The sequence below is a fragment of the Planococcus citri genome, chromosome 4, assembly GCF_950023065.1.
Source record: "Planococcus citri chromosome 4, ihPlaCitr1.1, whole genome shotgun sequence".
NCBI classification, from domain to species: Eukaryota; Metazoa; Arthropoda; class Insecta; order Hemiptera; family Pseudococcidae; genus Planococcus; species Planococcus citri.
In genome coordinates this window covers 65,609,965-65,636,003 of record NC_088680.1, presented here as the reverse complement: position 1 = coordinate 65,636,003, position 26,039 = coordinate 65,609,965, and the positions used below count along the sequence as shown (strand labels likewise).

Here is a 26,039-nt window from a genome sequence, read left to right as displayed (position 1 = left end):
TTCTAACGTAAAATTCGAGAGTTCTCAACTCATTGTCTTAATTCGAACACCATTCCAAAAGCAAAATCCAACCAGGATCTTTGAAAACGACCGGACTTTCAGACAATTTCGCCAGCTCAACACAAAGCTGTAAAAACTTGTTTTTATATCGCTTGAAATCATCGTCGTTACAACTACACATCCACACAGCATCCTTCAGCCAATCAAACATATCGTTTCCAGCAGCCTTGTAACACGCTTTCAAACATTTTACCGACGACAAAACTTCTATTTTAAATTCATTAGCAGATCGAATACTTTCAAACGATTCTTCGATGAAATTAACGAGCTGGTTAGACGGAGGAAAGATAAATTTATCTGTTTCAAACCAATTAATGTACTTCAAGAAATCATCTCGTAGAATCGGCTGCTTGGTTTTCAAAATTCTACTAGGATCCGACGAAAACATGCAGAGAAAACGACCTATCTCGGAAAATCGCATTCCACTCAGTAAAACGTAGCAGTGTTCTGATGCAAACTCATCATCCATTTCCAAAACTTCCATCTTGAACTCTTCAGATCCACCGGTTGTTTCTTTACAACATACGTTCATAAATTGCACGAAACAATCCGCCGGATACTTTTTGAACAAATCGATCCACTTTCTGTACCAAAACTTGTATCGTCTGTAATCTGGATAAATGGTTGATAAAATGACAACATCCAATCTGACATCGGTCAAGTTTGAATCACGATTCCACCACTCCTCCTGTATGTAATCATCGAATACGGTTGTTTGCGTTTCATAAGGAGCGAGATTGAAGATATCCACGGCCAGAGAAATATGATCAGTCGATAGAAAAGGAGGGTTTTCGCAGTCCAAAAATTCTTTGATTAGAAGAGAAAAGTCACAGTCGGGAAACTCGTCTCGTATTCGCATCCAAATTTGCATCACAAAATCTGCATGCATCCAGAATCTCATCAAATAATAGAACAAATTTTGTTCGTGATCGACGAATTTCCACGTTTCGGAATCATTAAACAGCCACGCTAATTGTTCGTTAGTCAATTTTATCAGAAAATTTTCCCAACTTCTGAATGACATTTTCTGCAAGTGGCGTGCTCGAAGAAAATTAATACGTTTTTCCAAATTTAAACGATTCAAGAAATAATTAACAGCACAAACTGGATACATGGATTCACCATTGAATACTTCATCGATGATATATTTAATCATTCCGGTAGTCTTACCCTTTCTGCAAAAGCTTTCCCAATAATACACCAATGGATAACGTCGTTCAGCTTTTCCCAAATTTACCTTCGTCTTCAAATTTGACCACAACGTTCGGATCTCGTTTTTCAAACAATGATTGCAAGCGATTCTGTACTTTTTCGCAGTACTCAAACTGTCTTGTTTCAGCATTTCTCGAGCGGTTTCTTCCTCATTAATGGTACCATCTGCTGACCAAACTAACACGTGAAAATATTCCTCAGCTCGACTACTACCCGGTGTATCGAAGAATATCTCTCTGTCGTAGAAATCGCTCCACGATTCAATTTGTTCCTTTACTGTTGGCATAAATCGTTTGATCTTTTGCTCTATGGCTGGTGGCAATGCGATGATCTCTTGTACTTTTTCAGGAGGATTGGTTGGGTTCATGAAGGCAGCTCGACGACACAACACCGCAGCGGACACCACCGAAGCTGTAAGTTCCAAGCTACACGGATTCCGCCGAAAATTGCACAGAGGTTCGAGGGAAGACATGATTTCACTCCGGGTACAATCTGAAATGATTAAAGTTTGTTGTTAGAGACCTGCTGATGAAATCGATGAACGACGGAGAGAAGCAAGTATAGGTTATAAACTTGAAAAAAAAATACAACAAAAATGGAAACATCTAAGAAACAGAAACATGGTATTGTAAGTTTGCTCGAGAAAGGAGGAGTAGAGGAGAAGGTACAAATATAGACCCCCTCTAGCTTTTTGGCTTTAAAGGGTAGAAAAAATTATCAAAATTTTTTTTCGAATATACCATTCGAAAGGCCAAAGACTCTAGTATATCGTATTGTGTTAAAAATAAATTTTTTTGTTGGAAACTCATGGAGAAATTTGAAATTTAGAAAAGTGACATAAAATGGTACAAATATGGACTTTGGTACAAATATGGACCCACTCAAAAAAATGAATAAAAATTTCAGAAAATTGAACAAAAATTTATTTGAAGATGTTTTTTGATGCTTTGGACTTGTCTTCTTTATTAATAATACGTTTCTCGGTATTCTAAAAACCATTGAATCAAAATTGAATGAAAAAAAAATTAGGGGTTCATATTTATACCCATGCAAAAAAATGGCTAAGTTTATGAAAAATGAGAAAATCATGGTCCATTTTCGACACTTTGGACTTGTCTTTTTTGTTAATAACACTTTTCTCGACATTCTAAAAAATATTGAATCAAAATTAGGTAAAAAAATTTAGGGGTCCATATTTATACCATGATAAAAATCGACGCAGTTTATGAAAAATGAAAAAAATTATGAAAATCAGTTGAAGTACAGACAAATATGAAAGTATATTTTGAAAGTACACACTGTAAGCTACTTACTTCGCTAATAATTTTTTTTCCAAACTTCATTTGAAGTTGATGAATTACTGAATGAAAAACTTATAAAATTTTCCATTGGTAAGAAAATAATGCGCAAAAAAAAACAATTGCTGATGAGAGACACCCAAGTTTGCATGGATCCGAAATAAGTACATGGATCATCGATACTACACTACTAGTATAATTTTTGGTACCCAGCATGACCGTAGCGCTAATGGTTGTACACTAAACCATGGGTGGGGGGGGGTCCATAATTTTACCTTCTCCTCTATCGATAAGGCCATTTTTTGGCCCCAGACAGTTATCGACTGAACCACTCTTAAATTGTTGTAATGAATGCCCCAAATACAAATCCGTGGTTAGTTGACCCAAAACGACCATTTTTTGGGCTCCAGGGGTTCCCAAAGTTTCGAATAAAAAAAGAATTTTCGGAACCACTGAGTATTATTTTTAAAAACTTTTTTAGCATAAAATATCTGCTTGAACCCGTTAAACATTATACGGGGAAATTTTTCCATTTTCGACCCTCGGGGGCAGAAATTGGGGGGTTCATTTTTGGAAAATTTTGGAACCACCATTTTAAATCCACCCCTTTGAACCCCCCCTAAAAAGCTTTTTACAGTTCATTAGTATTTGAAAGACCTCCATCCTACCAAATTTTGAGCTCAATTAAAATTTTGCGCTGGTACTCAAAAATCCAAATTTCCAATTTTTTGTAATTTGGATTTTTTTAGGAACCTCTGGATCGCTGGAAACCTGTGATTTGCGCCAAACGTAACGTTTTGAGGCATACAATTCAATTACCCAGGTAAAAAAGTTTAATTAAGCTTCCTGTATATTCGTAATTTTGAACCCTTTTTTTAGAGCCCCCCTCTTTGGGCACCCCTGAAAAAGGCGATTATGCATATTTTTTCAAATAAATTGAAGAATTTACATTTGGAACACACTAGCAAGAGCTCGATCATTTTTCACTCGATTTTACCAGTAACTTTCAAAATTGAGCTTTTTTGGGCCAAATTCTGAGATTTTACTTCTTTGAAATCATGAAAACGATTTTAACGTTTTTTCGAAGAGTAGTGCCCAAAGTGGGGGGCTCTAAAAAAAGGGTTCAAAATTACGAATATACAGGAAGCTTAATTAAACTTTTTCACCTGGGTGAATGAATATAATGCCTCAAACCGTTACGTTTGGCGCTAATTGCAGGTTTCCAGCTATCCAGAGGTTCCCAAAAAATCCAAATTACAAAAAATTGGAAATTTGGATTTTTGAGTACCAGCGCAAAATTTTATTGAGCTCAAAATTTGGTAGGATGGAGGTCTTTCAGATACTAATAAACTGTAATAAGCTTTTTAGGGGGGTTCAAAGGGGTGAATTTAAAATTGTGGTTCCAAAATTTTTCAAAAATGAAAACCCCCCAATTTCTGCCTCCGAGGGTCGAAAATGGAAAAATTGTCTCGTATGATGTTTAACGGGTTCAAACAGATATTTTACATTGAAAACGTTTTTTGAAAATAATACTCAGTGGTTCCAAAAATTCTTTTTTTATTCGCAACTTTGGGGACCCCTGGAGCCCAAAAAATGGTCGTTCTGGGTCAACTAACCACGGATTCGTATTTGTGGCATTTATTACAACAATTTAAGAGTGGTTAAGTCGATAACTGTGTGGGGCCAAAAAATGGCCTTATCGATACCCCTCCTTTCCATATTTAAGATTCTTGGCACTTTGTTCGCACCATAAGCTACACCTTCTAGCACTTATGTAGGAAAGTAATGGTAGGAAAGAAATTTAAGTGAGTAATTTGTGCTCATCATGGGAGTACTTTGAACTCACAGTCTCTGTTTAAAAAAAAAAAACAAAAAAAACAAGCAAGATTAAAAGAGCATGTGATGTACAATAATTTTCGCAACCTCAAGTTCACGAGCTGAAGTTCATATTTTCTGGATTGTCGGCGAATTTCTGAAAATTCAAAAGATCGTTTCAAAGTACTATTTTCAAACTTTCTCATGTAATATAAATTAGTTTGAGGAACGTGAAATCAACTCTTTCACATCAACAACTAAGTACTGTTTTTGAGCCATTTTGTAGCCTCCGGCGATTTTTTCATCTTTTCGGGAATTTCAAATCGCGCCGGAGTGGTCAAAAATGAACTTTAGCACCCATGACTATGCAGTGTCCTGTCTATAATGTGCATCCTTAACACCGCTTCAGGCAAATTTTCGCGAAAATCTGACAAGGGAACCTCTTGAGGTGTCACACTCCGATTTGAACGGGACCACGATTTTTGGAGAGAGCATAGTCTAAAACCCCCAAAACCAAATTTCCAGCTGCCCAAGTTCATTTTTCGATTTTTGGCTAATTTTTGAAAATTCAAATATGACTAGGTATTTTTGGCGATTTATGTTCTTTTTTTAAGTACGTACATGATCAGTAAAAATGGTCAAAATAAGTCCCAAAACTAATATTAATTACCCAAATCCAAATTTCACCATTTCTAGCCATTCTGGAGCCTCCAGCGCGATTTTTCAATTTCTCCAGAATTTTGAATATTGCTCCAGAAGGCGTGAATATGCAGTTGGACAGCTGAAATTCGAGTTGTGCATTACACTCGACCTGTTTAACGAGTTTATCCACATCTGAGCCAATTTTGGGAGTGACACCTCAAATGTGGTTTTTTGGCCAGCTTTTTCAAAATTGAAAAATCCAAAAAATCAAGTTTCCCGGCGTGGAAATTTTTGAAATTTGGGCGAATCGCCGTATTTTGTCCATAATGTGGAACTTTTAGCTGATTTGTGGCAAAAAGTGATTCTATTCAACATTTTTTTCTCTTTCTTAACTTTTTGATAAAAAAGAGAGAATTTTCGTCAATTTTGACAAAAAAAAATAATGTACACATTCTTTTTCGATTTTTGGACATTTTTATACCTACAAAAAAAAAAAAAACAAATCGGTAACTTTTGGAAAAAAGTTACACTTTTTGGAATTTTTCGCAAAAAAAATGACAATGTTTTTTGCCATTTTTGGCCAGAAACGGCACTTCATGGGAATTTCTTTGAAAAGTGAGATTTTCTGCAAGTGCCTGCAGGTTTTTAAGTATAGATTTTTAGAAACGTTAATTCAAATTCTCGAATTTGTTCGATCAAAAGGTCAAAATTGATTGTATTTTACAAAATTATGATTTCGGCTTCAAATATATTTCAAACTCGGAATTAATGTCTTTGAAATCTCTACTTGTTATATCTTCGTATTGCATTTTCTGAAATTTCAACCCACAGGCATAATCTCGGTTTCAAGAGACTCAACTTGTATTTTCGGGCTAATTTTGAGTTTCAAGCTAAACTGTAAAGCAGGGTTCAATTTCAGTGTTTGGGTCAAATGGGGTTCAAAATCGAAATCAGTGCATCAAAAACCCAGATTTCGATATCCATCCCTTTTTTTCTTTTTTTTAAAAATGGGAATTGTGATTCAAATTTTCCAAAAATATGCAATCAAGGAATTTATTCAACGCACAGTGACTCGGGTGGCGAAAAAAGGCGCGCATGGCGTTTTACAGCAAAACTATAATGACCATATCAAGAGTCGAAAGTAGCAATTTCGTAGTAATTTCCAACGAGGAATTCGAATCCGATGCCTTTTTTTTCGCCAGACCCCTTGGAGGAGGGGGGGGGGTGGTACCAAAATCAAATTTTGTAAAAATGAAAAAAAATCGAGTGATATGTCAAAATGAAAGTTTTTTGGCTCGAGAAACACGAATCTGAGGTCCTTTTTTCCCTCAGGCCCCATGGAGAGGTGCTACCAAAATCAAATTTTGTAAAAATGAAAAAAATGGAGTGATATGTTGAAATATAGGTTTTTTGGGTCAAGGAACACGAGTCTGAGGTTCTTTTTTCCCTCGGACCCCTCGGGGGCCCTTGGAGATGTGCTACCATTCTTGAGATATCGCGTCTCAAATGCGACTACATTTCAACTAAATTAACGCGAAGTAATTGTAAGTGAATAAGGCATAAGTTTTTTCATTCAACTCCCTTCAAAACCGCGATTGCGTGAAAATGTGTGTTGAATTGTCGACTGTAGATGGTTTTTCAAATGGTTTTGGAGCCTCCAGCGACTTTCGAAATATCTCCCAAGATTTTATGGCGTTTTTTGAAAACCTGTCGCTGGAGGCTCCAAAACTATTTGAAAGTGTTTACAGTCAACTTTATATGTTGATGTAGAAGGTTGAAATTAGGCTGGGGAGAGGATTTTGGTTTTCCAATTTCGTTTGGTAAAATTCTATGGAAATTTCAAGGTTGAAAAATTCACCGGAGGTTCCAGGAAACTCCAAAAAGTTGCTGGAGGCTACAAAACAACCTGAAAACTACCTACAGTGGGCTTAGAGCGTTCTGAAGTTGGAGTGCAGAGTGAATTTCTGCTTTCAAATTTCATTCGGTACAATTTTGTGAAAATTTCAAGTTCCAAAAATCTGCTGGAGGCTCTAGAAATTTTCAAAAAGTCGCTGGATGCTCCAAAATGACTCGAAACTGTGAAATTGATAGGTCGTTAAAATCATAGTGCGGAGTGAATTTTGGTTTTCCAAATTCATTAGGTAAAATATTGTGGAAATTTTAAATTTCAAAAATCTGCTGAAGACTACATACGTAAACTGCTCGAAACGGTTTCCAACCGATTTAGCCGGGTGAAAATAGGCTAAATCTCAAATTTCACATCTCTGGGTTAATTTAGTGAGATTTTGATTTTTTCTCATTTTTGGCCTAGGTAAATTTGATTTTCAAAAATTCGCCTAAAATCAACAAAATGCACTCAAGCACTTGAAATAATTTTGACTGATGATATATTTTTGCATGGTCTTTGGATCTAGTAGTCCAGTTCAAAAACTTTTGTTCCGAGTGCCAAGTTAAAAAGCAAAATCTGCGATTTCAGCTGACTGGTCAATCAAACTGACCGCCATTTCGTGGTTAGTTACTTTCCGATTAGGTCCGATTTTTCAAGTTATGATATAAAATAACCGACGATATCGGGTCGAATGATTGTAAAACTGACTAATAAAACCCCTCAACCAAAAAAATCTAGATTTTGATGGAATACTCAAATTTTTGTGATTTTTTACAAAATTTGATTTCCGTAGCACCTCCCCAAGGGCTCTCGAGGGGCTGAAGAAAAAAAGGACCTCAGATTCGTATTTCTCGACCCAAAAAACCTATATTTTTAACATATAACTTGATTTTTTTTCATTTTTACAAAATTTGATTTTGGTAGCACCTCCCCAAGGGCCCCCAAGGGGTTTGAGGGGAGGAAAAGACCTCAGATTTGTATTTCTCGACCCAAAAAAACCTATATTTTGACATATCACTCGATTTTTTTCATTTTTTAAAATTTGATTTTGGTAGCACCTCCCAAAGAGCCCCTAAGGGGTTTGAGGGGAGGAAAAGACCTCAGATTTGTATTTCTCGACCCAAAAAACCTATATTTTGACATATCACTCGATTTTTTTTTCATTTTTACAAAATTTGATTTCGGTATAGCACCTCCCCAAGGGGTCTGAGGGAAAAAAGGACCTTAGATTCGTGTTTCTCGATCCAAAAAACCTACATTTTGACATGGGAAAAAAGGACCTTAGATTCGTGTTTCTCGATCCAAAAAACCTACATTTTGACATATCACTGGATTTTTTTCATTTTTACAAAAAATTTGATTTTGGTACCACCCCCTAAGGGGTCTGAAGAAAAATAGGGCATCGGATTCGAATTCCTCGTTGAAAATTACCACGGAATTGCTACTTTCAACTCTTGATATGGTCATAGTTTTGTTGTAAAACGCCATGCGCGCCTTTTTTCGCTATTCGAGTCACTGTGGCAACGTCACACTTAGTCCGGCATATGACAATAGGAGTAATTGCACCCCCCCCCCGCCGATCCTCCGGGACAACTTTTTTCTTAAAGGGGACATCCTAAGGAACATTTTAAAGCAAAGTTGCCAAAAAAAAGTTGGCCTTACTTACAAAATGGCGGCCATTTTGATTGACAGGTCAGCCGAAATCGAAGATTTTGCGTTTTAACATAGGATTTGCACAAACTTTTTCAAACTTTACAAAGGTAAATCGAAAGATCATGCAAAAATTTATCACCTGTCAAAATTTCAAGTGCTAAAGTGCGTTTTTCGATTTTTGGTGAATTTTTGAAAATCGAATTTAGGCCAAAAATGAGGGAAAAAATCGAAATTTCACCAAATTGACCAAGCCTCTGAAGACGACTTCAGGTGGGTTCAAGTAATTTTAGGGCCTCCAGCGACTTTTTTTGAAAATTACTGGAGCCTCCAGCAGATTTTTGAAGGTTTAAATTTTCACAAAACTTCATCAAATAGAGATGGAATGCTGAAATTTATTCTAACTCCCATTTTAACACCCTCTGAAAACGACTTCTGGTGAGTTCAAGTTATTTTAGGGCCTCCATCGACTTTTTTTAAAAATTACTGGAGCCTCCAGCAGATTCATGAAGCTTTAAATTCTCACAAAATTTTATCAATCCAAGATGGAGAGTTGAAATTCATTCTGCAAACTAATTTCAATACGCTACGAAGTTGACTGCTGGTGAATTTCAAGTCGTTTTGGTCCCTCCAGCAACTTTTTGAAAGGTTGTATGACTTTTCTTGGAAAATTGAAATTTCCTAAAAGTAGCTGGAAGCTTCAAAACGATTTGAAACCACCATGTAGTCTGCGAAGTAAATTTCAACTTGCCAACTCCATTTCATAAATTAATGTTGGGAAAATTTCAAGTTTCAAAAATCTATTGGAGGCTCCAGTAATTTTCAAAAAAAGTCGCTGGAGGCCCTAAAATTACTTAGGATTTGCACGAACTTTTTCAAACTTTACAAAGGTAAATCGAAAGATCATGAAAAAATTTATCACCTGTCAAAATTTCAAGATTTGAATGTAGTGTTTTTCTCCTTTTTCGCACATTTTATAATCAATTAAAGTCACCTTTTACAACACGAACACTTTTATTATTCACGAAAAATTAAAATTACAGATACATTAAAATGAGACGCGTTTCGGTCGTCGTAGCGACCATTATCAATCACGATAATGGTCGCTACGACGACCGAAACGCGTCTCATTTTAATGTATCTGTAATTTTAATTTTTCGTGAATAATAAAAGTGTTCGTGTTGTAAAAGGTGACTTTAATTGATTATAAAATGTGCGAAAAAGGAGAAAAACACTACATTCAAATCTTGAAATTTTGACAGGTGATAAATTTTTTCATGATCTTTCGATTTACCTTTGTAAAGTTTGAAAAAGTTCGTGCAAATCCTAAGTTAAAACGCAAAATATTCGATTTCGGCTGACCTGTCAATCAAAATGGCCGCCATTTTGTAAGTAAGGCCAACTTTTTTTTTGGCAACTTTGCTTTAAAATGTTCCTTAGGATGTCCCCTTTAAGAAAAAAGTTGTCCCGGAGGATCGGCGGGGGGGGGGGGGGGGTGCAATTACTTCTATTGTCATATGCCGGACTAACTTTTATCCCAGCACATTACATTTTTGTGCAGTGATATCTACCATTTCTTTCCAACTTTCGATCTGGTACCTAAACTAAGCACCTGGCTGCCCTCCTACTAACTATGGACCTGTTAAATAAAGATCAATTTGATTTCATTCAAATATCTACTGCTTAAAATTTTCGTCTTCATATAGCAATTTTTTACTCTATTTCATTTTGTGCCATCCACAAAAATAATTTTAGGGGAAAAAATACATATTGCACATTTAAAAATAAAAAATCTCGACGAAATACAAATCGTATTAAATTTATTTTATAGGTAATAAAACAAAAATCAAGAAGAAAAGTTGTAGCACACTTACTCTCAACTATACCTACATAGATACTTCAACTAATCAAAAAAAAACTAAGAAACCAAATTACGTACTCATTAAAACAAAGCCTAAATTCTAACATAAACTTTGAACATTTCAACTCTCATTCGAACACCATTTCAAAAACGACATCCAACCGGAATCTTTGAAAACATCCGGAATATCAGACGATTTCGCCAGCTCAACATGAAGCTGTAAAAACATGCTTTTATACAGCCTGAAATCATCGTCGTTACAACTGCACATCCACACAGCATCCTTCAGCCAATCAAACATAGCGTTTCCAGCAGCCTTATAACATGCTTTCAAGCAATTTACCGACGACAAAACTTCTATTTTAAACTCATTAGCTGATCCAACATTTTCAAACGATCCTTCGATAAAATCAACGAGCTGACTTGGCGGAGGAATGATCGCATCATCGTATTCAAACCAATCAGCCCGCTCGATTAAGTTCTTTCGCAGTATTATCTGCTTGGTTTTCATAATTCTACAAGTATCCGACGAAAATACGTTGAGAAATTGATCCAATTCGGAAAAACGCATATCTGCGAATAAAAGGCGGCGGTATTCTTTTGACGAATAATCACGCAGTTCTAAGACATTCGTCTTGAATGATTCTTCAGATCCTTCTTCCCTACAATATACGTGCATCAGTTGCATGAAACAATCCGTCGGATACTTCCTAAACAAAGGCCACCAAGTGTCTGCCCAATACTCGTATAGGCTATAATCTGGATGAAAGATTGATAGAATGGCAACGTCTAATCTAACGTCTGTCAAGTTGGAATTACGATTCCACCACCCCTTCTTTAGGTAATCATCGTGTACAGCAAGTTGCAATTCATAAGAAGCGAGGTCGAAGATTTCCACGGCCAGAGAAATATGATCAGTCGATTGAAATTCAGATTTTTTGCATTTCAAAAGTTCTTGGATTAGATCAGAAAATTCACAGTGAGGAAAAGGATATATGTCTCGTATACGCATCCAAACTTGCACCACAAAATCTGCATGCATCCAGAATCTCATCAAATCGCCGAATTTCCACTTTACGGAGTAGGGATCTGGGAGTAGCAAAGTTAATTGTTCGTTACTCAATTTCATCAGAAAGTTTTCACAACTTCTGAATGACATTTTCTGCCAGCAGCTCGATGGTATGTAATCAATTCGTTTATATGGATCGAAAAACCGATTCAAGAAATAATCAGTAACACAAGCTGGGTAGTCGTATTCACCTTTTAACACTTTGTCGCGAATATACAGATACATTCCGCGAGTAGTCCAACCCATTGATCTAAAATCAATGGTACAACCGTAACTGCGAACCCATTCCCAATAATACACCAATGGATGTTCTTCATAACATCGTTCTTTTTTTCGCAAGCACATCTTCTTCAAATTTGACCACAACGCTCGGATCTCGTTTTCCAAACAATGATTGCAAGCGATTCTGTACTTTTTTGCAGTATTCAAACCGTCTTGTTTCAGCATTTCCCGAGCGGTTTCTTCGTCATTAATAGTGCCATCGGCCGACCAAACCAACACGTGAAAATATTTGTGAGCTTGACTATGGACGAATACCTCTCTATTGTAAAAATCGCTCCACGATGCAATTTGTTCCTTTACTATTGGCATAAATCGTTGGATTTTTCGCTCTATAGCTGGTGGCAATACGACGATCTCTTGAACTTTTCCAGGAGGATTGGTTGGGTTCATCATGGCAGCTTGACGACACAACACCGCAGCGGAAACCACTGAAGCTGTTAGTTCCAAGGTGCACGGATTTCGCCGAAAATTGCACAAGGGTTCGAGAGAAGACATTATTTCACTCCAGGTAATCAGAAATTGTAATTTAAAAAATTCAACACTAGTATTGAGTAACAATGTACCGTATAGGGTTTTTAGGATGCTGAATTGGATTTTCTAGATGGTACGATTCCTAACCTTACAACCCCACGTATTCTGAACAGCGATTTATGAATCTCAAAACTTTATCAAAGAAGGAAAGCGCGGGTGTTGATATAATAACGAGTAAAAAACGAATTCATAACTCTTAGTATTTTCAATGCATAAATACTTAGGTACTAAATTTTACATTCTGAAAAACTTTATCTACTGAAAAGGATCGCGATATAAACTATACACTAACACTCAACTATTATAACTGAATAACCAAAGTCCAAAACTGAAAAGAATAGAGTAAAGCATCCGAAAGCATCAAAACATAGCTGATGGACCTATATTATATACATGCAGAACAGGTTGTTGTACAATCTCTCGCAAGTTTTACTGTTTTCAGTAACCTAGATACTAGCGCTGCCTGGTGCCGCGTAAAGAGAATTATTTTTTTAATAGGGCAAAACGCTCTGACGTCACACAGCGTATAAGTGGTTGCGGATCTTGATTTCCCTTACATTCTGTAGGTTTCAAGCTAGTGATTGTTCTGTCCACTTTGCATTTTGATATGCCAAAACTTTCAAACCATCTCGAGGATCCCATTATTTTATGGCTCTAAATTGTAGAGAATTTTGTCCCCTTTCCAACGGTATTAAATTTTTTGAAATCCGCAAAAGTCTTCCTTGAGGAAATTCACTTAAGGAGCTGTAAAAGGTAGCCAATTCAACATATTGTTCTGTTCACTTTGCACTTGAGGCAACAGAACTTTTAAACCATCTTGAGGACCTCATTATTTTATGGCTCTAAATTGTAGAGAATTTTGCGCCCTTTCCAATGGTAATACATTTTTTGAAATCCTCAAAGGTCTTTCTTGAGGAAATTGACTTAAGGAGCAGAAAAATGCGGCAAAATTCAACTCATTGTTCTGTCAGCTTTGCACTTTGAAGTGGCAGAACATTCAAACCATCTCGAAGACCTCATTATTTTATGGCTCTAAATTGTAGAGAATTTTGTGCCCTTTCCAATGGTAATACATTTTTTGAAATCCTCAAAGGTCTTTCTTGAGGAAATTGACTTAAGGAGCAGAAAAATGCGGCAAAATTCAACTCATTGTTCTGTCAGCTTTGCACTTTGAAGTGGCAGAACTTTCAAACCATCTCGAAGACCTCATTATTTTATGGCTCTAAATTGTAGAGAATTTTGTGCCCTTTCCAACGGTAATAAATTTTTGAAAATCCTCAAAGGTCTTCCTTGAGGAAATTGACTTAAGGAGCAGAAAAATGCGGCAAAATTCAACTCATTGTTCTGTCAGCTTTGAAATTTGAGGTGGCAGAACTTTTAAACCATCTCGAGGACCCCATTATTTTATGGTTTGAAATTGTAGAGAATTTTATCCTCTTTCCAATGGTACTACATTTTTTGAAATCCGCGAAAGTCTTCCTTGAGAAAATTGACTTGATGAGTTAAAAAAGGTAGCCAATTTAACATATTGTTTTGTCCACTTTGAACTTTGAGGCGGCAGAACTTTTAAACCATCTCGAGGACTCCATTATTTCTGACGTCACATAGTGTATAAGTTGGTTGCTTATCTTGATTCCCCTAATCTCAAATAATTTCAATTATTTGATTATAAAATGTGTGAAAAAGGAGAAAAACACTACATTCAAATCCCCTAATCTCCTTACATTCTCTAGTAGGGATGGAAACCAAAATGAAAAAAAATATCGGTTATTTTTTTAGCGGTTATTTTTTTGGTACCACCTCTTGTGTTAGAATGGCCAAGTTGTAGAAAAAGAGGGAAAAAAAGGGAAAAATATTTTTGTTGCCAACCCATTTTGTTAGGAGAAGAAAATTTCGTAAAATAATTAAATGAAAAGTAAAGCCCAAGTATTAGAATGGTCAAGTTGTAGAATAGTCAAGTATTAGAATGGTCAAGTATTTGAAAAATAGGGGGAAAAGAGCAATCTGTTATAAGAGGATGAGGAAGTGGTACTTAGACTTACGACTTACTACTTTTTTGGATAATAGGGTACAAGGGTAGCCGTTTTCAGGGTTGGGGGGCGTTGTGTCCGCTCACCTGGGCTTCACCTCGGTTGCGCGGGTCGCTTTGTTGTTCATACTATGTCTGTTAACTTCCCTCGGCCTTCGGCCTCGGTGAGTACAGTTTTTTAGAAACTACCGCAGGTACTGTCTACATACACGGTAATGTCCAGCCTCCGTCTGAACTCACCAAGGGGAGTAATGCCCATCGAATGAAATATATATTTTAAACGGCTCGGCTTCGCCTCCCCTAATTCTCACATTCTCCGAGTCCATCCTGATATTTGTATTTTCTAACACTTGTCCATTCTAATACTTGACTATTCTACAACTTGACCATTCTAATACTTGGACTTTACTTTTCATTTTAATTTACAAAATTTTCTTCTCCAAACAAAGTGGGTTGGCAACAAAAATATTTTTCCCTTTTTTTCCCTCGTTTTCTACAACTTGACCATTCTAATACTTGTCCATTCTAACACATGAGGTGGTCTCATTTTTTTCAAAATTATTTATTATGGTTACGGTTAAGGGTTACGGTTATGAACCAAAAAAATAAAGGTTACGGTTAAAAATAAAGGTTACGGTTTTCTTTGATTTATCAAAAATTAATTGCACTTCAATGTCAAAAAAGTGCGCTGCAGTCGAAAAAACGAAAAAAAAAAATGCAATTTGACTGCCAATTTTTGAGTTTGAAGAAAATTTTAGACAAATTGAGCCGTTTTTTTCTCAAAAATCATAATAAATGTCATATTTTACACGAAAAAGTGAAATTTTTGCTTTAAAAAAATAACCGTTATGTATTTAACCAAAACAAAAAAATGAATCGGTTAAGGTTAAGGTTAAAAAATTTCAAATCAATAATTTCGGTTATGGTTACGGTTACGGTTACAGTTTTTGCATCATTTTAGCGGTTAAAATACATTTTGGTTAAAAATTTCGGTTACGGTTTCCATCCCTGTAAAGACTTCTAGGGTTCAAGCTAGTGGATTGTTCTGTCCATTTTGCACTTTGATATGCCAGAACTTTCAAACCATCTCGAGGACTCCATTATTTTATGGCTCAAAATTGTAGAGAATTTTGTCCCCTTTCCAACAGTACTACATTTTTTTTGAAATCCGCGAAAGTCTTCCTTGAGAAAATTGGCTTGACGAGCTGAAAAAAGCAGCCAATTCATCTCATTGTTCTTTTCACTTTGATATACCAAAAGCCAAAACTTTCAAACCATCTCGAGGACCCCATTGTTTTATGGCTATAAATTGTCAGAGTGTCTACTAAATCCAAAAAACAACGAAAAAGGTACTTTTTCATACTTTTGTCGTATTTTTTTCGTCCTTACACTATATTTTTAATAGTTATACATTGTAGGTACATTGGAGGGAGGGGGTGTATCATGTCATTTCGGCTACAAAAATCAAAATTTTAACGTTCTGAGCAGTGCGGTCTGGGTCGTCGAGAGCTGATGCGAGACCGGAACGAATACATATAATTTGGCCTATAGAGGGTTTTTGGGAGGGGGGGAGGGGGTTTGACTGAAAATTCAATTATCAAAATTATTACGTACGATATCTCCCTAAATTAAGTCGAGTTGAGCTTCATTTAGGAGTTCGACCTGGCGGGAATTTCCTCCAAAATTAATTTATATTTTAGAAGGGGCGAGATTTTCTTTGAGTGATTTGATGAAGGTACATACTCGTATGTACCTCCTACTGAGTTGTTTGAATCAAAATTTCTTCAGTTCTACCAACTGAACCTGCTTCTAAGTTCGATATAAATAATAAAGTTTCGGCAAGTATACAAAAACTACCCTAAGAATACAGGGATGTGATCAATGCCGCGTTCAAAGCCAAGCAAGAGGTATTGCAGGCCCAGCAGAAAGAATTGGAGTTGTTTCGCGAGATTCGGGCTCTAGATAAATGATGTAGAAAATTACAAAATAGAAAGAATTTTAAAAAAAATCGATTTCGTAAAACAAAGAAGGTGAATATAGTATTCACCAATTTTTAAAAAAAAACTTGACAAAATATTCTAATGAAAACGTATTTATCGATGAAACTCGATCGAGACTGAAAATTCTGGCGAAAAGCAGAACTTTCGTCAGAAGGAACTCGTTGACCAAATCCCTATATTTTAAGCGAAAACGTAAATTGGAAATTTCTAATAATAAACAAGGCATTGTCAATTTTTGAAAAAAATCTAGCGATCGATTTTTTTAAAAGCGAAAACACGAAAATTTTTAGCAATTTTTGGGAAGAAATAAGAATTTTTGACAATTCTGGCAAAAACTGAAACTTTCAACTATTTTTGCCAGAAAGTGAATCTTTTTACGTATTGTTTTCTCTTTCTCAACTTTTGGTAAAAATGATAGAATTTTCGTCAATTTTGGCAAAAAAAATTTTACTCGTTTTTTTCGATTTTTGGACACTTTTGAAGTTACTTTGGAATTTTTCGCAAAAAATGGCAATTGGCCAGAAACGACACTTTTTGGGAATTTCTTCGAAAAGCGAGATTTTCTGCTAAATTTAATTAGCAGAAAGTGAAACTTTTGACAATTTTAGCAAAAGACAGGGCTTTGAAACAGTACAACGTTGGACGGGTTTTGAAATATACATTTTCACAAACGTAAATTTAAACTCTGGAATTGCTTCGATCAAAAGCTCACAAAAAATTGATTTATTTTACAAAATTTTGATTTTGACATCAAACAAATTTCAGACTGAAATCAATGTCTTTGTAATCTCTACTTTGTCTTTGGTCTTCATATTGCATTTCCAAAAATTTCAACCGACAGGTAACATCTCGGTTTCAAGAGACTCGATTTCAATTTTAGGGCTAATTTTGGGTTTCAAGCTAAACTGCAATACAGGGATCGGTTTCGGTGTTTGGTTCAAATGGGTCTTGAAATCGAGCCAGTGCCCCAAAACTCCATCTCTGTTTTTTAAAATATAAATTGTGATTTAAATTTTCCAAAAATAGGTATTATGCAATCAAGAGTCATTCTACGGCACACTTTTATCCTAGAGCTTCGCATTTTTGAGCTGTGATAGCATTTTCTTTCCAACTTTTGATCTAGTACCTACACTAGGCACACTGGCTGCCCCCTCAGGCCTCAATTCTACATCAAGTAAGGATCAATTTGATTTCACTCAAATACGGCTTCAAATTTTCGTCTACTGTGAATTTAATAATATCTTAACGAAATGCAAATTTACGACGTTTATTTTGAGACTAATTGATAAAACAAGAATCAAAAAAATAAATGAAGTTGAAACATGGCTACTCTCACTCTAATCAACTAAGTACTTATCACTTATACTAGATTAAAAATAAAAAAAAAACAAATCACTCATTAATTAAACCGTAAATTCTAACGTGAACTACAAATATTCTAACTCTCATCCGAACACCATTCCAAAAACATTTTCCAACCAGGATCTATAAAAACATCCGGAATATCACATTCCGACGCTTTGGCCAGTTCAACACCAAGCTGTAAGAACATGCTTTTATACAGACTGAAATCATCATCGTTACAACTACACATCCACACAGCATCCTTCAGCCAATCAAACATATCGTTTCCAGCATCCTCGTAACACGCCTCCAAACAATCTACCGATGACAAAACTTCCATTTTATATTCATTAGCTGATCGAATATTTTCAAATGACCCTTCGATAAAATCAACGAGCTGATTAGGCGGAGGAAACGTGAATCTATATTCTGTTTCGAACAAACTAGCCCGCCACCCGAAGATGTTCTGTCGCAATATCTTCTGTTTGGTTTTCATAATTCTACTAGAATCTGATGAAAATGTGCTGAGAAAATGATCTATTTCGGAAAATCGCATTTCCATCAACAAAGTGCAGCAGTGTTCTGATGACCAATAATCATCCATTTCCATAACTTCCATTTTGAATTCTTCAGATCCTTCTTCTTCGCAACATACATCCATAAATTGCTGGAAACAATCCGTAGGATATTTCTTAAAAACATTGATCCATTGCATTGCCCAAAATTCGTGCCGTCTATAATTCGGATCAATGGCTGATAAAATCGCAACGTCTAATCTGATGTCGGTCAAGTTTGAATCACGATCCCACCAATCTCCCACGTGGTAATCATCGAAAACTCTTTTTTGCATTTCATAAGGAGCGAGATTGAAGATTTCCACGGCCAGAGAAATATGATCAGTCGATTGAGATTCTGAGTTTTCGCACTTCAAAAGTTCTTCGATTAGATCAGAAAACACATCGTTAGGATACTTGTCTAGTATACGCATCCAAATTTGCACCACAAAATCCGCATGCAACCAGAATCTCATCGAATCGACTAATTTCCACATTTTGAAATCATTGAATAGCCATGCTAATTGTTCGTTGGTCAATTTCATCAGGAAATTTTCCCAACTTCTGAATGACATTTTCTGCAAGCAGCTCGAAGGTATATAATCAATTCGTTTTTGTGAATCTAAAAACTGATTCAAGAAATAATCAGTAACACAAGCTGGGTAGTTGTCTCTCCCTTTGAACACGTATTCGATAATATGCATTTTCATTCCGCCAGTAACCCGACCTAGACTGCGAACCAATTCCCAATGATACACCAATGGATATTCTCGAAAATATCGCTCGCTGCTTCGCAAGTTCCTATTCCTAATCTTCGTCTTCAAATTTGACCACAACGCTCGGATTTCGTTTTCCAAACAATGATTGCAAGCGATTCTGTACTTTTTTGCAGTATTCAAGCCGTCTTGTTTCAGCATTTCTCGAGCGGTTTCTTCCTCATTAATGGTACCATCTGCTGACCAAACCAACACGTGGAAATATTTATGAGCTTGACTAGACAGTGCATGGACGAATATCTGCCTATCATAAAAATTGCTCCACGATGCAATTTGTTCCTTTACTATTGGCATAAATCGTTGGATCTTTTGCTCTATGGCTGGTGGCAATGCGAGGATATCTTGTACTTTTTCAGGAGGATTGGTTGGGTTCATCATGGCAGCTTGACGACACAACACCGCAGCGGAAACCACCGAAGCTGTTAGTTCCAAGCTACACGGATTTCGCCGAAAATTGCACAAGGGTTCGAGGGAAGACATGATTTCACTCCAGGTAATCAGAAATCGAAATTCAAAAAATTCAACACTAGTATTGAGTAACAATACGTATATGTATAGGTATGTGGGGTTTTTACTTTTTAAGATGCTGAATTGGATTTTCTAGATGGTACAATTCCTAGCCTTGCAAACCCACGTATTCTGAACAGCGATTTATGAATCTCAAAACTTTATCAAAGAAGAAAAGCGCGGGTTTAGATATGATAACGAGTAAAAAACGAATTCATAACTCTTAGTAAATTTCAATGCATGAATACTTACTAAATTTTACATTCTGAAAAACTTTATCTACTGAAAAGGATCGCGATATAAACTATACACTAACACTCATTTGTTATAACTGAATAACCAAAACTGAAAAGAATAGAGTAAAGCATCAAAACAAAGCTGATACAATTACATGCAATAACAAAGACCTAGAACAGACTGTTGAATGTTGTGGTGCAATCTCTCGCAAGTTTTTACTTTTTCAGTAACCTAGATACTAGCGCTGCCTGGTGCCGCGTAAAGAGAATTATTTCTCCAGTAAATTATGAGCTTCTATAGGGCAAAACGCTCTGACGTCACGCAGTGTATAAGTGGTTGCATATCTTGATTCCCCTTACATTGGTGGATTGTTCTGTCCGGTCCGGGTCATTCCATGTCAACTCAACCAAAAAAAGGCGATTTTGAAAGTCATGTCTTTCGATTTTGCTCAAATTTTTTTTACAATATAAGGTGCACCGGGGGAAGTCAGAACGTTTTTTCACAATTTCAACTTTGATCAGCTGTTACTCTCGTACTAATGAACCAATATGGCTGAAATTTGGTATGTAGGTTCCCATAAGGGTTCTTAACCCATGGTAAAAATTTCAGCGCGATTATCGCAGTAGCTTTCGCACAATTGAATAAAATGTAACTTATTCTGACTTACCCCGCTTTTGGGGTAAGTCAGAAAATCTACAAAATTAATTGGTGATTTTAGGATTCGACCCCGATCGATGCGCAATATGTCGAATAATATGTTTTCGAGGTCGTAGAATCCGAATCTGGAGTTATTTTTTTGTAGGAGTGGGGGGTGAGACGTGGGGAGAGGGAAAATTTCAAAATTTTCCTACATCATCTCCCCCTCCTGCCTATTATGGCATTTTGGCTGTCATTGTGGTAACTTCAGAAAAACAATTCATCTGACAATTTATTGTGAAGTACAAAAATGTATTTGTAAAAAATTGAAAAACTTATGTTAGGAGAAAAAATAATCATCTCCGGAGAAAACAAAACAAAAAATCCCCAAAACATAGTAACACCACTCCAAAATACACATCTGACATCATCCTGCAGAAAAGAACACATGATATTGCCTGATTGTATAGCATTTTTTTTTTCAAAACATGTTCTGAATTCTGATTTTACATAAAAAACTGTCAACTTTGAACATCAGTGGTATAAGAAAACATTGAGATAAATAAAAACCAAATTTGGAATATTTTACAAGCAAAATTTGAAATCCCCCACCCATACGAACCTACGACTCACCTTCCACCTTCACCACAAAAAATGACTCCGGATTCAAATTCTAGGACCTCGAAAACACATTATTTGACATTACACAATAATGTAGGAAAATTTTGAAATAATCCCTCTCCTCATGCCTCACCCCCCACTCCTACCAAAAAAACAACTCTAAATTTGGATTCTACGACCTTGAAAACATATTATTAGACATGTTACACAATAATTTTGTGAAAAATTTGAAATGTTCTTTACCCCACGCCTCACCCCCAACTCCTACAAAAAAAAATAACTCCAGATTCGGATTCTACGACCTCGAAAACATATCAATCCACATATTACACAATAATGTAGGAAAAATTTGGAATTGCCCCCTCCCCATGCATCACCCCCCACTCCTACAAAAAAAAAATAACTCCAGATTCGGATTCTACGACCTCGAAAACATATCATTCTACGTATTACACATCGATGAAGTCGAATCCTAATTATCAATGTTCACTTTTCTGACTTACCCCATAGCACTAATTTAGGGGGTAAGTCAGAAAAAGCGATATAAATAATGAATAATTGAAAATTAACAAAAATTGAATACTTGGGGTTTTACATTATTGTTTTAGGAATACTTTCACTTATAATATCACTTTTACTGATCATTTCTTCTGAGGTAAAAAGCAGTTTGAAAAACACTGATTACAATTTGAAATCAAATTCAAAACAGCAACTAAAAATGAACCAATGAAAAGCCTGTAAAATGAAACTGGGTCGCGAAATTTTTTATGCTGTGATGAAGTAGGGGTAGTACCCTCAAGTTACCCCTGGGTAGCGCTTCGGCAGATATAAGCCTCTAAGAGCTAGAGCAGTTTTTCTGACTTACCCCGAATTCGGACTTCCCCCGGTGCACCTTATGGCTATAAATTGTCAGTGTGTCTACTAAATCCAAAAAACAACGAAAAAGGTACTTTTTCATACTTTTATCGTATTTTTTTCGTCCTTACACTATATTTTTAATAGTTATACATTTGTAGGAAATACAATCGAGTAGAAATGTTTATTATTCAAAGTAACATCATAAACTGATAAACGTAAATACATTTGTGTCACTTAACACATGGAATGTTTACCAGCCAGTAATATCTAAATAATCAAACCGCCACATGTCATTTCGGCTACAAAAAATCAAAATTTCAACGTTCTGAGCAGTGCGGTCTGGGTCGTCGAGAGCCGATGCGAGCCCGGAACGAATACTTATAATTTGGCCTATAGAGGTTTTTTGGGAGGGGGGAGGGGGTTTGACTGAAAATTCAATTTTCAAAATTATTACGTACGATATCTCCCTAAATTAAGTCGAGTTGAGCTTCATTTAGGAGTTCGACCTGGCGGGAATTTCCTCCAAAATTAATTTATATTTTAGAAGGGGCGAGACTTTCTTTGAGTGATTTGATGAAGGTACATACTCGTATGTACCTCCTACTGAGTTGTTTGAATCAAAATTTCTTCAGTTCTACCAACTGAACCTGCTTCTAAGTTCGATATAAATAATAAAGTTTCGGCAAGTATACAAAAACTACCCTAAGAATACAGGGATGTGATCAATGCCGCGTTCAAAGCCAAGCAAGAGGTATTGCAGGCCCAGCAGAAAGAATTGGAGTTGTTTCGCGAGATTCGGGCTCTAGATAAATGATGTAGAAAATTACAAAATAGAAAGAATTTTAAAAAAAATCGATTTCGTAAAACAAAGAAGGTGAATATAGTATTCACCAATTTTTTAAAAAAAACTTGACAAAATATTCTAATGAAAACGTATTTATCGATGAAACTCGATCGAGACTGAAAATTCTGGCGAAAAGCAGAACTTTCGTCAGAAGGAACTCGTTGACCAAATCCCTATATTTTAAGCGAAAACGTAAATTGGAAATTTCTAATAATAAACAAGGCATTGTCAATTTTTGAAAAAAATCTAGCGATCGATTTTTTTAAAAGCGAAAACACGAAAATTTTTAGCAATTTTTGGGAAGAAATAAGAATTTTTGACAATTCTGGCAAAAACTGAAACTTTCAACTATTTTTGCCAGAAAGTGAATCTTTTTACGTATTGTTTTCTCTTTCTCAACTTTTGGTAAAAATGATAGAATTTTCGTCAATTTTGGCAAAAAAAATTTTACTCGTTTTTTTCGATTTTTGGACACTTTTGAAGTTACTTTGGAATTTTTCGCAAAAAATGGCAATTGGCCAGAAACGACACTTTTTGGGAATTTCTTCGAAAAGCGAGATTTTCTGCTAAATTTAATTAGCAGAAAGTGAAACTTTTGACAATTTTAGCAAAAGACAGGGCTTTGAAACAGTACAACGTTGGACGGGTTTTGAAATATACATTTTCACAAACGTAAATTTAAACTCTGGAATTGCTTCGATCAAAAGCTCACAAAAAATTGATTTATTTTACAAAATTTTGATTTTGACATCAAACAAATTTCAGACTGAAATCAATGTCTTTGTAATCTCTACTTTGTCTTTGGTCTTCATATTGCATTTCCAAAAATTTCAACCGACAGGTAACATCTCGGTTTCAAGAGACTCGATTTCAATTTTAGGGCTAATTTTGGGTTTCAAGCTAAACTGCAATACAGGGATCGGTTTCGGTGTTTGGTTCAAATGGGTCTTGAAATCGAGCCAGTGCCCCAAAACTCCATCTCTGTTTTTTAAAATATAAATTGTGATTTAAGTTTTCCAAAAATAGGTATTATAATGCAATCAAGAGTCATTCTACTACGGCACACTTTTATGCTAGTGCTTCGCATTTTTGAGCAGAGATAGCATTTTGTTTCCAACTTTTGATCTAGTACCTACACTAGGCACACTGGCTGCCCCCTCAGGCCTCAATTCTACATCAAGTAAGGATCAATTTGATTTCACTCAAATACGGCTTCAAATTTTTGTCTACTGTGAATTTCCAATAACATCTTAACGAAATGCAAATTTACGACGTTTATTTTGAGACTAATCGATAAAACAAAAATCAAAAAAATAAATGAAGTTGAAACTTCTAATCAACTAAGTACTTACCACTTATAGGTACTTAGATTGAAAATAAAAAAAAAGAAATCACCCATTAATTAAACCGTAAACTCTAACGTGAACTACAAATATTCTAACTCTCATCCGAACACCATTCCAAAAACGATTTCCAACCAGGATCTCTGAAAACATCCGGAATATCACATTTCGACGCTTTGGCCAGTTCAACACCAAGGTGTAAAAACATGCTTTTATACAGATTGAAATCGTCATCGTTACAACTACACATCCACACAGCATCCTTCAGCCAATCAAACATATCGTTTCCAGCATCCTCGTAACACGCTTCCAAACAATCCACCGATGACAAAACTCCCATTTTAAATTCATTAGCTAATCGAATATTGTCAAACGACTCTTCGATAAAATCAACGAGCTGATTAGGCGGAGAGTAGTTCCGATACAGTTTACAATCCGGATCAGTGGTTGATAAAATGGCAACGTCCAACCTGACGTCGGTCAAGTTAGAATCACGATTCCACCAATCTCTCATGTTGTAATCATCGAAAACTCTTTTTTGCATTTCATAAGGAGCGAGATTGAAGATTTCCACGGCCAGAGAAATATGATCAGCCGATCGAAACTCAGATTTTTCGTACTTCAAAAGTTCTTCGATTAGATCAGAAAATTCATCGTCAGGATACTCGTCTCGTATACGGATCCAAATTTGCACCACAAAATCTGCATGCATCCAGAACCTCATCAGATCGTCTAATTTCCACATTACGGAGTAGGAAGAATATGGGACCAGACGTAGACCTGTTAATTGTTCGTTACTCAATTTCATCAGAAAATTTTCCCAACTTCTGAATGACATTTTCTGCAAGCAGCTCGATGGTATAGCATCAATTCGGTTGTGTGAATCGAAAAACTTATTCAAGAAATAATCAGTAACACAAGCTGAGTAGTTGTATTTACTTTCGAACACTTGATAGATAATATACACATTCATTCCGCCAGTAGTCCCACCGTCACTGCGAACCCATTCCCAATAATACACCAATGGATGTTCATCATAATATCGTTCTTTTTTTCGCCAGTACATTTTCTTCAAATTTGACCACAACGCTCGGATCTCGTTTTCCAAACAATGATTACACGCGACTCTGTACTTTTTTACAGCATTCAAGCCGTCTTGTTTCAGCATTTCTCGTGCGGTTTCTTTCTCATTAATGGTACCATCTGCTGACCAAACTAACACGTGAAAGTATTCGTGAGCTCCACAATATTGTTGATCGAAGAATATCTCTCTGTTGTAAAAATCGCTCCACGATGCAATTTGTTCCTTTACTATTGGCATAAATCGTTGGATTTTTCGCTCTATGGCTGATGGCAATGCGATGATCTCTTGAACTTTTCCAGGAGGATTGGTTGGGTTCATCATGGCAGCTCGACGACACAACACCGCAGCGGAAGCCACTGAAGCTGTTAGTTCCAAGCTACACGGATTTCGCCGAAAATTGCACAAGGGTTCGAGAGAAGACATGATTTCACTCCAGTCTCCAGGTAATCAGAAATTGAAATTTAAAAAAATTCAACAAGTAGTTATTGAGTAACAATGTATAGGGTTTTTAAGATGCTGAATTGGATTCTCTAGACGGTACATGTACGATTCCTAGCCTTGCAAACCCACGTATTCTGAACAGCCATTTATGAATCTTAAAACTTTATCAAAGAAGGAAAGCGCGAGTGTTGATATGATAACGAGTGAAAAACGAATTCATAACTCTTAGTAAATTTCAATGCATATTAAATACTTACTAAATTTTACATTCTGAAAAACACTTTATCTACTGAAAAAGATCGCGATATGAACTATATGCACTAACACTCAACTATTTGTTATAACTGAATAACCAAAACTGAAAAGAAAAGAGTAAAACATCAAACCAAACTAAAGCTGATGCAATAACAAAGACCTAGAAGTAGAACAGGTTGTTGTGCAATCTCTCGCAAGTTTT

The 26,039-nt window shown here is 36.0% G+C and overlaps 1 protein-coding gene across 3 annotated transcripts; it reads right to left on the bottom strand.

Moving 5' to 3' along the window:
- LOC135845895 (uncharacterized) lies at positions 1-26,039 on the bottom strand. 3 transcript variants are annotated; one of them, XM_065364763.1, is made up of 2 exons: positions 25,840-26,039; positions 1-1,764 (listed from the first exon to the last, which is right to left on the bottom strand). In XM_065364763.1, exon 2 carries the CDS (start codon positions 1,742-1,744, stop codon positions 38-40), a length of 1,707 nt encoding a protein of 568 aa, XP_065220835.1. In that variant the 5' UTR covers positions 1,745-1,764; positions 25,840-26,039; the 3' UTR covers positions 1-37. The 3 variants fall into 3 exon arrangements, with proteins under 3 accessions (XP_065220835.1, XP_065220837.1, XP_065220836.1); XM_065364765.1 differs by lacking the exon at positions 25,840-26,039 and adding an exon at positions 12,537-12,680; XM_065364764.1 differs by lacking the exon at positions 25,840-26,039 and adding an exon at positions 2,586-2,817.